Raw genomic sequence first — 14,639 nt, 5'->3', positions numbered from 1 at the left:
ACATCTAAAATAAAAATAAATAAGTTTTGCTTTTATTCCATATCTCGAAGTGTTAAACTGTCGGAGCAACATTAAAAAAAGACAACGCGTGTGCGATCTCTTCAACCCGGTGGCATTATCAAGAAGGTTGCAGAGACCGTTGATATCTTAATCCTGACTCCCTACAACATCAAGTAGCCCATTACATCCAAGAAGAACAAAATTTATGCAAAAATAATATGGCTGGCCCCGCGTGGCCCTCATCCAGCTCCCTGGACTTTGCAATTTGGGAAGTCTTGAGATGAATGTCTGACACATCTTTCATTCAAATTTGGGTCTATTCTGAGTTGCATGATGACAGAGGGGGAGAGTGTAGTTCGCCGGCGTCTTAGGCTCTATTTGCTTGTGAAGGAGGACATATTGAATAACAACTATAGCTAAATGTAGTATTTAAATATATCAAAAATTGATTTCAAGTTATATTTTCTTGATTCAATGAAAATGACGATATTTGTAATTTATTCATGCAACTGCAAGTTTTGGATACCAAACCTATAGACCATTTTTGCATCTTCAAACATACATATATGAAGAGTTGGCTTTTGGAAAGACTACCAACAATGTAAGAGATAGTAGCTAAAGCACAAAAGCGGATTTAGCAGCAATTGGTCATTATCAATCAGTTGCAGATTGAACTATACTACTCAAAAATACAAAATTGCAACAATGTAACCTTATTATTGGAGGTGATAGTTGTGGAACGAAAAGGAAGAACAATACTTTTGATAAATAGGCAACTTGAAAACATTTAGCTGATCTCTGAAGGTATTGAGCTAAATGGGCACAATCTTTTTTTTTTGTCTGTGTGTGTATGATACACTAAATAATATCAAAAGTACAATTTTTTGAAATATAACACCATCTTTGGAACGTCATAAATGGCTTAACAATTGCCTGAGAAGCCTGACACCTTGCTAAAGTCCTTTTTTTATCATCTCCAGTATAATAGGTCTTTGTTTATACGGGGATATTAACCCGAAAACGGGACGGTCTAATATACATACATATTACATAAATATTTTCTTCATTCAGGGCAGTACATTGAATGTTAGTCATTTCATAAGCTTATAACCATAATGGCTTCTTTGTTATAATTATTACTTGTTATTAATAGTAATCATAAACAAGACCTATTAATGCTGTAATTTATGAACATTATATTATATGCAACACCTAATTTTATGGAACCTTATATAAAGGCTTCATTTTAACTCATTTGCAAGGCCAAAAGAAAAATTAAACAAAACTCCATCCCAACTGTGGGATTGTTAGAGGCTATAATTGCAATGGCTAACGGCGATCAATAAATAGTTGCCTGGAAAATTTATTTTTAGCAAAGTGTTATCCAATAAAAAAGTTATAAGCCAAGTGTAAACGAGTTTATTTAGACAAACTTAAGTCTTATCGTTTTAAAGCGACTGCGGTTGTTTATTTTTTATAAATATTATTATTAAGACCGCCATATTTTCTAAGTGAATAAAGAATTGGTTTGAAAATAAAAAAATCAGGAGCGTTACGTGGTTAATATATTTGTATCTGTATATCTGCTCTATTGCCATCTTGCGGCTATAAATGTTTTGTTAGTTTCCTAATTTCCCACTGACTCTGAGTGAGGGACGATTTGAGCGTTATTTACTTATTTGTTTGTTTATTAAGCCTCTGTGCAATCTTGCAGCTATGAATATTTTCTTAGATTATTCATGTCCTTTTAAAAATGAAAAAAAAAATATCAGTTTTGGAAAAGAATGGATAGTATCTAGTATCTTTTCAAATAGTAGGGTTTGGTTAAAATTTCGTAAATGTAATGCTCAATAAATAATAAAATAAAAATACGCACACAGTTTCTTTTCAAATTCAAGATGTCTGCAATGTGTTCAATTTACTTGTTGATTCGACTGGCACAGAATTTGACCTTTTCTGTACTTTCTTCCTGTCTATATTTTATCAAAATAATGAGCTATTTTACCGTAGCCTACAAAAAGAAAAAGGAGACTACTTGACTTTGAATATATCTCAAAAACAAATTTTTGGCATTACTTTTGAATACATATGTATCCAAAATTTTAACACATTTTCTTAGGCATAATGATTCGTTTTTACACAAATCTTATGGATCAAAATTAAGGACTCCGCAAGAAACTATTATTATAGTTCAAAAAGTGTAAAATTTACTGTATATGTTCCTAGAGGACTCTGTGCCAGTGCACGGTGCTGAAATTGTCCAAGATTGAGTCCAAGCCAATGCTTTATCTTTTTTTTTACTTCAACACCTCCTTTCCCCCATCTATAGCTCCCTCAACATGAATCCCTTGGATTTTCTACATCTAGATAGAGTTAGAAAGCAAGTCCTGGGCCAAGTCACACCCACAGTTGGTCATCAACTAAAAAAATATATGATACTTCCGAATACTCTCTTTAAACGTAAACAACGCAAAATTATCCGGCATCATTTTTACTTAAATGAAAACAAATATAGAGTATCTATGTTTAGCAGATGTTTAACTTTTTGTTTTTAAATAATTGGTACTATCCGAGAAAAAAAAATTACATTAAATATTAAGATATTGGAACGTTGTTTGTAAATATTCAACTTGGAGTTAAATGAAATAGTATATTTCTTGCCTTGTAACGTCAACATCAGCAAAAAAATTATTTTCTTTTTCAAATTAATCTTTCGGGCCAGAATATAAATACTATTAATCGGATAAATAAACCAGAAATTATGGATATATTTAGTATTATATTTTCTTAAATACTACAATGATAATGATTTCAGTGTAAAAGTTATAACTTTATTAATCATTGGAAAAATGTATTCAATATTTTAATCTTATCCCTCCGTTGGTGGACATCCTTTTTAAAAACAGGTAGTGAACTGGGATAAATGATTAGCCGTACTGTGCTTATATACACAGCCAATATGGACTCCTACATTCAATTTAGGAAAATAAATATAATATAAAGCTATTTGGTAAATTTTTAGGGATCGGTGTTTAAGGGGAAAATAAGGTTTTTTGTGAAGCATAAGAAATTTATGTTCTTATTTCAATTAGGAACTTTTTTACTAAGATAATGATTATATTATTGAATCATTAAATATTTGTATTAAAACTAAAATAAAATACTACAATATAGTTGATTTTTTTCATTAAGATATATTCCAAATATATGTATTTTCGGGGATAAATTTTCCTCAGGATGAACTTATCTTGGGATGAACTTTCCTCGCGCGATGAGCTTGCTTTGCGATGAACTTGTTTCGGGATTAACTTTCCATGCAATGAACTTGTCTTGGGATAAATATGTTATGGGGTGAAAAGAGGGTGTTGAACTTTCCATGGTAGAAAAGAGCACGGTGAACTTTCTGTACACGGTCACAATCATACGTTGGAGTAGCGGGAAACGTGGGTTTGCCGTGGAAAAAAAAATATGTGAAAAAAAATGTTTTTACATAATATTTTATAAGATAAAACTAATTTCAATTTAGCTTCTGAGTTTTTATTGGTGGGATTTATGAAAATCAGTTCATTTCTTCAATTTTCTAATTCACAAATAACATATTTTTCAATTCATTTTCATAACTTTTTACCCCAAATAACTTCACGGATACTAATGCTAAAGAGGTAACGTTCATTAGATCAAATGACATGTAAGGGTTTAAAATTGGTGCAATTGGTCCAAATCAAATAATTAAAACCGGTTTATTTCCAGAAAAAAACAGCATTTTTAAGACTTCTGTGAAATCGTCAATAATTAATTATTCACAACTATTTCATATTTGAATTTTTTTTTTTAATTTAATTTTTTGTGAATGGTTGTAGATTTTTGAACTTTTTTCTAAAAACAAAGCTCCTCCAACCCCCCCCAAAAAAAAAAAAAAAAAAAAAAAAATGTGTATTGTTTACTCTGTCTAACTTATTTTTAGACTCGTTTTATAATTTTACTTTCACTTTCAGGAATTGATGCTACTATTGATGGTGGTGGTGGTATAAATTCCAACATTGAGTATGATGATTTGAACTTTCAAATGTTTGATGGAGAAAAGCATTCACGTCAGGTTAAACGGTAAATACATACATAATCATAATATATTTCAATTTATTCAAAAAAGTTTATTTGAACAAACTAAATTATTTCTTCTTATTTTTTGTATAAACATTTAATATGCTTGATAAAAGTATATTAAAGTTTGACTAATTATGGCATAGGGTTTGGAAATAATACTCTAAGTATACGAACTTGTTTGTATACTTCTGATAATTGTAATTTATTATAATCAGTCAAACTAATCTGCAAAATTTGTGTACAACAGTTCATTTCTAATTTGTTTTAATATTGTAAAACATTTCAGCTTATCTCTGTTCATTAATGTCACTTAATGTATATATTTGTGTATGTGTCTAAATGCCATTTTTTCTCTATTACACAATGTTCCTGTTACTCCTTTGTGAGACTCTACAATTTAGCAACAGTTTTTAGATATTCATATACATTAAGGTCAAGCTTTTATTTTTTTTTAATTTTATGATGTAGAATTTAACCAATCGAGTTTGTTCAGAGAGCAATAAGAAACAACAAGATGTTGTCTCAAAATCATACTAAATTTAACCCTATTTTGTGAACAGCTTATGTTCCCCTTATTAGTGTCCTCAACATGGATTGGCTAAATTTTATTTAGCTCTTCTTAAGCAAACGTGAACACTTCTTAATAGTTATAGAATAAAAATTCCATAGTTAAAAAGAATTGACCGACTACCAATTTTTTGGGCCTTTTTTCTGTATTTTCTTATGGAAAGGTTACGACGTGTATTATTACAGCACAAAAAAAAAATTAGTAGCAGGTGGTAGTACCATAAAAAAATATTGGAACATTAATTTTGTTAAAAAAAACATTTGTGAGAGATCTTGAGGAGACATAAGTAACCATTAACTACTCATTCACTGGATACAAAAGAGCAAAATATATTATATACAATTTATATTTGTATACAGGTTGCTCCAGATAATTTGAACAAGAAAAACTGATAACTTGCAGGCAAGAAGAACAATTTTATAAATAACTTTACTTAACAAAAATTGTAGGATACAACAATTCAAGATCAAATGGTAAAAGACTTCCTCATCGATATAGTCTCTTTGTCGGTTCTTAATAATGTTCTTGAAGCGCGTGTCAGTTGACAAGAAAATAAGATAAGCCACTTTACTTGTTGTGGTTTCACAGTTGATTACCATTTCTGCACATAGCTTTCTTGGCTTCTGATCAACAAACCCTGTTTTTTATAGATAATCGCGTGGAGGCTTGTTTGTCCTCTAATAGTCTTATTTTGAGATGTCATGCTCTGTCAAACCTTAGCTGTAGAGATAAATAACATTCTTGTGAACGTTCATGTTTACTATGACAATGTAACAAGTGTTGATGTAAGAATCCGCTGTTGAAATTTTATATATTAATTGATTCGCCAATCACAACGAAGCATTACCTTTGGCAATAACTTAATCTAAGGAAACTCTCATGAAAGAGGCAACAAGCTATTTTAAATCATAATTCAGCAAAAAAATATGTATGTAAATTAAGTATATTTATTCACACACCCTCGATCAAAATATGATTAAAGATAAGGGACATTTGTAGATCCCGAGGAGAAAAGAACGGTAATATTTGTCAACAAAATCCCATTCTTAGGAATGAAGTGAGTCAAATGATGAACACGCTGCAGTAGACAATATTAAGCATATCATAATTCAAAGTCATAATTATTTTTCTCCCAATGATATATGCTTGTTATCTATTTCCTTAAAGCTGTTTGAATGTGGACCAACTTTAGCAATCCTCACATAGTTTCAATGATATTGACAGCTCAATTATTGTATTCAGTGATAAAATGAATGGTACGCCGATTTCACAAAAGTACTAAGGGTCCAACTTTCCATGGATATTCTACATTTTCGACCATAATTTCTAACAGCACAGTAGTTATACCAACAATATGAAACCTATTACTTTCCATTACAAGGAACTCCCTTCTTCCGGGCCCTGTAAGGATTTGACCTCCTCCATAGCTTTGTATTCAATCCGCCGATCCAAAATACAGAAACATTATCAAGCATACAGGGTGCGTCAACATAAAAACAGCCTTGAACACAAGTCCAGAAAAGAAGAAAATCCCAAAATATTTTTTTTACTTCATAACAGCCCAATATTTTATTGAGATATTTGAGTCAATTACGGCCTTTGTATTCAAAATTCTTGGATTAGTTAAGATACTCAATTATTTTAATTATAACTTAAAACCTTTATTGGATTCAAGAGACGTATATTGGTCCCGATATGGCACCCTTCAAATAAAATATATTTATGGATAATTAATGTCATTATGACGATAATTTTGGCTACTTTAAAGGAAATTTGCGTTGCCTCCTAAGGGGTAATAAGAATAATTTGTCGAAGAATACATATTTTGAGAAAAATCATTCTAGCTTGTTTTTGTGTTGAAGGGCCACATTTACAGATTGGGGACCCAAGAACTATAGTAGCACTGCTAAATTACAATAAACGTGATTTTTATGGAATGAAGAAAAGATAACTCAAAATCAACTAGTGATATGTCTAAATAATATATTTACCTATATTTTTTATTCAATGTATTTTCCTTCTCAAGCTATAACAGCCTCGACACGCCGGTGAACAGATTAAAAGTTCTTGACGGTGAAGGTCGTCGCTTACAATTGACATTTTTTTTTTTTTTTTTTTTTTTTTGATTACTCTGACATCTTTACACTTTGGGACATGGATAAAAACAAAATTTGTTTATTTATTTTTCTAGCTGTCGTTGGGTTGGGTAATGAAACCTATCAATTAAAAATGAGTGTCTTAAAATTGTAATTAAATACTAAAGCATGTTCTTTCTCCCTACTCTTGTATATCACTATAATCATAATTCACCCACCCCACCGCCATTGAAATGTTTATAGCATCCTTCCTCAGGGTCTCTTGAACTTAAATAAGCAGTAATAGAGATTTTACAAATATATGCCCCCAAATTATCTGGACCACCCTTTATATGTATATATCTTCGCATTTAGACAGTTTACAATTAGGAAATGAGTGACTCGTTCAGCGAAAAAAGAAAAAGTTAATTTTTACTTTTTAAATTTAACATTGTATTTTATAGTATAGCTGAAGCAAATATACATGGTTTGTGGGATATTATTTGTTGTACAAACGACAACATTTCCGCTTATTTTATTCGGTTCAATTGTAATTCAGTTGCAGGTTTTTTTATAGGTACGCATGTCTATGTTTTGTTTAGAGTGAACAAAACAAAACAAAAATATGAAAAATTTAATATTTATTTATGAATAGAATAGAAATTTTGATTTATGCGAGTTTTCCTTTCCTATAAATTATGTTACGTTTTTTGAGCAAGAGGAGAAGGGGATAATTGCATTAGGATTTCCCTTTTAAATAACTTTTTAGACATTTTTCGTATTTCTTGAAGTAGGTACCTATGTGTAGAGTAGAATCATTGCAAAGAGAGAGAGAGAAAAAAAAAACTTAATTATCAAAAAAGAGACATTCAAGTTAATAAAGAAACTTAAAAGATTTTCTCAATATATCTCCTTATATAATAGTATATATACATTGTACATTTTACGCAAGAGAAAAGTATTTTTTTAATTACAGTTTGATAAGTTTTTATTTTATTTCTTCGTTTTTCATCTACTTTATATGTTATAGAAATAATTATATATGCTTTTCCGTTTTTCAGGTCGACCCAAAGATCCATCCCTTCTTCTCACCTGGACTATGAAGAGGATGAGGAAGAGATGGAGGAACGTCCAGATCCCTCCACAGGTGATTGGAAATGGTGTCTTCTGTACCTTACTGGAAATGCGACAATCCTTCAAATCCGAAGGGAGGACTTTATCAAGTACCTTCGCATCAATATTGCTTCCCTCATTTCATCTTCCTACGATCATGTCTTTTTCAACTCCATCAGCTACGCTCCCTCAATCCTTGTGAATGTGAGCCTCAATTTCAAGGATCATAGACACTCTAAAATCGTTTCTAGTCTCAACTCTCTATCTCGGCACAACGACACGCTCTTTGACTTGAGTGGAACTCATTACAATCTGACAGACTTTTTACCCTCCTATGCTCTAACTGCTCCAAAATCTGAAGTCACACCCTTTGCAAGTGCAGCGGATTCAGGGGACTCTATTTCATCGAACGGGCTGAACAGTCCGCATGAGATTGAAGCAATCATCTATGTAGTGGTGGGGGGTGCCATAGCACTTCTTCTAACTGCCTCACTCCTATTCACTGTCTGTCAATGTGTTGTGATACCCAAGCGACGGCGGGCTTCGGAAGAGCAACAGAGTCGAGTTGGAGGGAGACGGAAAAGTGGGGTTTCTGAATACTCTCTCGACAACTACCAAAAGCATCAGTACAGTCGAAATAGCTCAGAGCAAAGCCCCTCGCGTTCCTCGATTCGAAGTCAGCCCAAACTCATATATTCCAGAGGATTTTCGGACTCTCTACTCGCAAGTCCAGCAGACACGGATGTGACAGCCATGACGCCTTCCGTGTCAGGGCATTCGTCTTCATTTATTCCAGTTGAGTCGTCAGATTTTGGACGTCGGCCGCATTCCAGGATCGAAAGCAGGGACGGAGGAAGTGATGATGACAAAAAACAACGAGCTCCTTATCTACTTCAAAGAGACATTATCTACCATAGGAATCAGGATGACGATGAAGATGACAACTTGACGCCACTTCTCTTTGCACCACGAAAAAGCGTTTCCAAGCCTGCAAGCGTTATTGGATCCATGGACTACCAAACCGTTGTTATTCAGGATCCAAACTATCATTTCAATCGCCCTTCATCTGCACTTTCCAGTTTCAAGCCTCTTCCTCCTCCAGCATCCTTTGCAACCCCACCAGCACCTCCTCCCTCGGTCCTTCTTTCTCCTACATCTTCCACAACGAGCTCACGATCTGGACAGCCTCCCCGGAAATGGTCGAGGATAAATAGACCCTCAGATGAAGAAATAGCAAGAGACGTTCAAATTGTATTTCAAAACATGGGTCTGGACAGTGGGCCTCTTTTACCTTCAAACTAAGACTCCTTTTCTTTTATGATATTTTATCATTGTTTTTGTTTTCTTTGTCTTTTTTTTTTTTTTAGTTTTCGGAACTCAAACAGTTCGAAATAGCGGGTGTGCCGGTAGAACTACATAATAAAATTATATATTTAAATGTATGTTTACCGTACTATGATTCTTTTTAATTACTCTACAGTAAATTATAATAATTAATTAAGTAATTATTCCTGTGTTTTGGTTGATGTTGTTTTATCCTTTTTATTCCTCCTTTGGCAAAAAATGTTTGTTTATTACCCTCCGTTAGTCTACAAAACTTCATTTTTCTTCGATGAAAGCTAAAACAGGGATTTTTCTACCCCAATATTTATATGCTCTTTTTTGATCATGACACATAAAATTAACAATCATTTTTTGTTTTATCAATTAACATTTTGAATACTTCTAAATTTGTATAAGCTATATATATTTAAGTTTAACCCCAATTTAATTACATCTTTAGTAAAATGTAATATCATGATGACGTCATTATTAATTCTAACGTCATACGTCTTTTTCTGTTCTTTTCATCCTTTTATAGAATTTTTTTGTAATCATTATAATAACGTTAACCACTTTACTATCCCGAACATAATTTTGTTTCTTCCCAAAATCTCGAATATAAAGTGAAAAAAAGTTACTAAATCGAGATTTAATCATCTTAATTGGACAAAAAATTAAAGATGTCAAAGCATTGATCAATAATTAGGAATTGATTTACAAAATTATATATAATAAATAATATAATAGAATGTTGGGGTGCAAAAAAGCCTCATTTGGCTAACGGAGGGTCCTTCTTTTGAACCTTTTAAGAAAAAGCCAACTTATTACTTTTACAATATGACTTTTTTTGTAAAACGCTCTATTCGAAGCATATTTTCCACTTTTCCTTTACTTTTTTTTTTTTTTTTTTTTTTGCTCTAATGAATCCTTTTGAGTTTTGACCATTTAATTATGATTAGTAATGCTTTTTAATTTCCCATACATAACTTATTAAAAAATATATAAATTATTATAATATATCTCAATCAATATATATATATATCTCTCTCTGAACTACCAACAAATTATAATAACTATTTAATGATATTTTCACTGCATGTACTTACAAAGAGGCAAATCCTCTCCAAATACATACATTTTTAATATATTCACATTGAATATACCAGCACAAATCAACTCTGTTCAAAGGTTGTTCCAACCCCAAGAAGCCCAACCCCACTCCTCTTCAAATCCAACTCTAGTCAATTTGCTTTTTTCTTTATTATTCAAAATATCGTATATATGTTATACTAAAGAGCACTTTATACATAAAACACGCAATATTTTTTTCTTTTCTTTTTACCTAATTCAGGCTATTTTTCTATTAGTAGAAATGAAATTAAAGGGAGAATTGAATTAAAACAAGGGTGGTATAAATATCTTAAGGCAGGGGATGTCAAACTTCAGCCTCATACCCAAATAGAGAAATTTTTGTCCTTACCATACAAAAGTTATCGTTTTGGTGAAAAAAATTATGGCAAAACAGGTAAAAAATATTATTTAACTTCTTTTTTTTCTTTTTTAAAGTTCACTTGTTAAAGTTTTACTCTAACATTTGACAAATTAGTATTTTGTCTCTTCAAAAAAAAATAGACCCCCTTAATATAAAATCCTGCAGATTATGTAATTACTGTAAAATTACCCTGCTCCATCTCTGAATTGTTCAGGAGCCTCTGACTCCCCCTCCCCCCTCACATGCTTCACCACAATTTTAGTATTGTATTCTTCTATTGTTGGTATTTTTTAGAAGGTGTCTTCCTTAAAGAACTCTCATGCCCCCCCCTCCCCCCAGTTTGAAGCCCTTGTTTGAAGAAATTAAAGTTATAAAGTTATTTTTCATTGTATAGTCATTCTTCTAATAGAAAAATAGCCCTAAGTTGGTCAAGATAAAGAAAGGTTGGAAAAGAGTGCCATGTATGGATATGTAGAGTATTCCTTGGCAATACATAAATACAATTAAGATAAAAGATGAAAATATTTCGGAGCTTTTAATCCTTTAATCAACACTGTAGAGAGCTCTCATTTGAACGTTTTCTATTTTATACAAATCTATAATGTACGTACATACAAAAAGTGCCAATCCCTATTAATATTTCCAAGTCAGAGACTTCTAAAAAAAACAAAAGGAAAAAAATAAATCTGTTTGAATGACAAATAATGACATTAATAATAATAAATTACATATTCATAGCAAAAAATATAATTACTTAATAACAATGCGTTTTTTTATGTACAGCAAAAAAAAAAAAATAAGATCTCGAGTTTTGTTTTTTTATATTCTTTCTTGTTCTTTTAAAAATTTAGTGTCAATTACTTTTACTGTCTTAGAAATGATTATGTTTTTAAAAACTTTGAGATCTTCATACAATATCTAGATAATTATGTTATAATCACATAGAAGGATACATATATTAATTGTCTTTTAAATAATATTATTACTTTATTTCTCTAAGTGAATATTATATTAAAAAATTATGATTGATTACGTTAATTTACTCAACAAAAAATAAAATTAGTAATAATAGAGAAAAGTAAACAAAAAATATGAATGATAATAACGGCGATATGAAATATCGAAAAAAAATATATATCTTTTCAAGAAAAAATAAAAGCTGTGTTTTATTTACTTCAAGCTCCAGATTTTATACATACCCCAAGATGGATTTCTTGTTAGAAAATATACAAACATTTTATTGAGAAAAACTAAAAACTATTGTTGTTGCTTTTATGTTATACATCTTAAGTGTTTTTGAGCGAACGAATTTTGCTTTTGTTGGCAACTTGAGCAATGTTTTCATATATTTTATAAAAATACTATCATTATTTTTTAATTTTTGAGGGGAGAACATCTATGTATAAAGTATAAGTACGAGTAATTGTGCTGAGAGTTGTGTCAGTCATTATTTAGGACTTAAGATGGCAGTTCCGTCCTGTTCAATCAAGCATATCAATCATAAAACTTATACAGTTCGCTCCTTGATGACGTCACACTACATATTTTTTTCTTTTTTTTAATCAGTTCTTGTAGACTGACAGTCCGAAAGGAGAGACGTTTCTTAAGGTCCTTAGGACTGATAGATCTAATCCTAAGACTTGACTGTACTAGACCGAATAAATAAAGACTGATACAATATTATTTCTTCTCATAAAGGACAGAGAGCAAAGATCGACAACAGAGTAATTCTGACTATTGTCTTCCATGATACAACATAATTTATTTACACCCTCTCATAGCTGCTTATAGGTAATCTAATAAAACGTAATTATAGCTAAACTACTCTTCTCCAAAACATTCTTCAAATTGTCAGTGTGGCAATTTCTTCTTTTTTTTTATTCTTTTTACATTACGAATATGCTTACGACTTACAACCTGGCAGGAAAATTCCTGCTGCAATTCCAAGTCAAGTCTGAAGTCTTTGCTGACAAGTCCAAGTCCTTGAATATTTTCAATTAGTCCACTTAAAGCCCTCAGAAAATACAAAATACATTAAAGCAGGGATTCTCAATCCGAGTGCATTTCATCCAGCCTGCGATAGTTATTTTGTTGTGAAGTGAAAATATATTAAAGAAGAAAAAATAGCAAGAAGAAAATTGAAACACTTCTTGCAACTGATCTCTTTGAACAATATCTTTTTATATTGGTAAGACGAAATTTTTGATAAAATTATATTTACGGATAGAAAATGAATCCATAATATAAATAACATAATTGAGAGTAAAAACAATAAAAAACGGACTGCCCTATTAAAAAATGACTTTTATTTTTCAAAAATCAATATCTTTTTATATTGGTAAGACGAAATTTTTGATAAAATTATATTTACGGATAGAAAATGAATCCATAACTTAAATAACATAATTGACAGTAAAAACAATCAAAAACTGACAGCCCTATTAAAAAATGACTTTTATTTTTCAAAAATCAATTTTTATTCCATATCTCTAAGAAAGGGTGACAAAAATGAATGATTTTTTTCACAATAATTTGCAATATATTTGACAATTGTGATGTACATTTGGTCTGTTTTAAGAAAACATGCCGTTTGCATCAATTTTGTGTTGCAGCCTTTCTCTGTCCCTCCCCCTATTTATATGACCCAAAAAAGAGAGATTTTTTATAATGTGCTTTCTTTTCATTTAATTTTAGGTAGATGTTTTTTAAATGCAGCTTTTAATTAATGGAATGACTTTTAGTTTTTTTAGCTATGAATGATATGCAAAATATAATGTAAATTTTGTGACTGTTGCTTTTTTGACTCCACCAACTCGATTCATATTTAAATAAAGAACTTTTGATGTCACTATATTTAAGCTTGACCTATATTAAAGTCGGGTTGATGGATTCTCTAGTTAATTGCTAAACATTCAAGCAAATATTAAACTTCATTTCTTTTTCATCATGCTCATTGACTCTTAAAAAGGAATTCTTTAGCAGACTCTAAAGTTAATTTTATGTTAATGTAAGTCAGTATGCCTACTTCTAATTTGATTGATTGAGTGCAATGTAAAAGGAGGAAAGGACGGGCATAAATGCATTTTAAAGTTAATTCAATCAATAAATATATTCAATTCTAGTGAATTTCGATCATGCACATATACTTACAACGACACCTGTGTAGCAGCAAGTGTGTTAATAAATGTTTGCAACACTTGTGAGCCTTTGTAATTTTCCAACTCTCTCTAATCATCAAATGATTTTTTTTTCGAGTTGGACTTTTGTTTGAAAATGCTACACCATTTCAAAATCATTACAATTTTATCAACGAACTAATTTGGCCGTTTAAAGTAGTACTGTTTAAATCGTCTACATAGAAAAATTATCTCTAGATCTGTTCTACAAAAATTTGGTTTAAATTAATTTTATATGCATATACACTTTTGATTACGCCGTGTATGTTTTTAAATTTTGAACATTCGTACCATGACGTCATAGGAAATTTAAATATTCTTCTCTGAAACTCAATGTGCTGTGACGAAAATATGATGCATTTTTATGCTCTTTGCAATTGGCAAACTGAAGAGTGAATTTTCTTTTCCTACGGAGTTTCATTATTATTTCATTCCTTCCTTTTTCACTAAATGCAAGCTTTCATTGATTTAAAAATGGTTAAATTATTGGCCACTATCTGAGACTACGGTATTGACTGAAACATCATTCTAAATCGGTCAAAAAAATCAATTAAGACCAAATCGAAAAAATCTCTCAACCTAAGTATTTATAGTTCCTATTTTTGACAATTATCCTTAAAATGACCATTAGAACATATATGTAGATAGAGCAGAAATAACTTGTTGAACGAAATTTTTACAACAGAAGTAGTAGCAGCGTACTATTCCATATGTTATCAGTCACTCCCTTAATCATTTTTTTTTTTGAAAAGCGCCACCACATTGCTTACATTTCAAGGAATAAGGTA

The 14,639-nt window shown here is 31.0% G+C and overlaps 1 protein-coding gene across 7 annotated transcripts in view; it reads left to right on the top strand.

Moving 5' to 3' along the window:
• Positions 1–10,212, top strand: part of LOC121120121 (uncharacterized) — a 362,813-nt gene extending 352,601 nt beyond the window's left edge. For 5 of the 7 annotated variants that reach the window (XM_071889085.1, XM_071889087.1, XM_071889084.1 and 2 more), the window contains 2 exons: positions 3,996–4,104; positions 7,809–9,226. In XM_071889085.1, the coding sequence (XP_071745186.1) occupies positions 3,996–4,104; positions 7,809–9,162 (1,463 nt within the window). In that variant the 3' untranslated portion in view covers positions 9,163–9,226. Of the gene's footprint in view, positions 1–3,995; positions 4,105–7,808 lie in introns of all 7 variants that reach the window. The other 2 variants (XM_071889082.1, XM_071889083.1) reach the window with 1 other exon arrangement.
• The last annotated feature ends 4,427 nt before the right edge of the window (positions 10,213–14,639 follow it).

Source organism: Lepeophtheirus salmonis, chromosome 6, assembly GCF_016086655.4.
Source record: "Lepeophtheirus salmonis chromosome 6, UVic_Lsal_1.4, whole genome shotgun sequence".
Lineage (NCBI taxonomy): Eukaryota > Metazoa > Arthropoda > Copepoda > Siphonostomatoida > Caligidae > Lepeophtheirus > Lepeophtheirus salmonis.
Note: the sequence above shows the minus strand (reverse complement) of the source record. Positions and strands in the feature narration are given on the sequence as shown.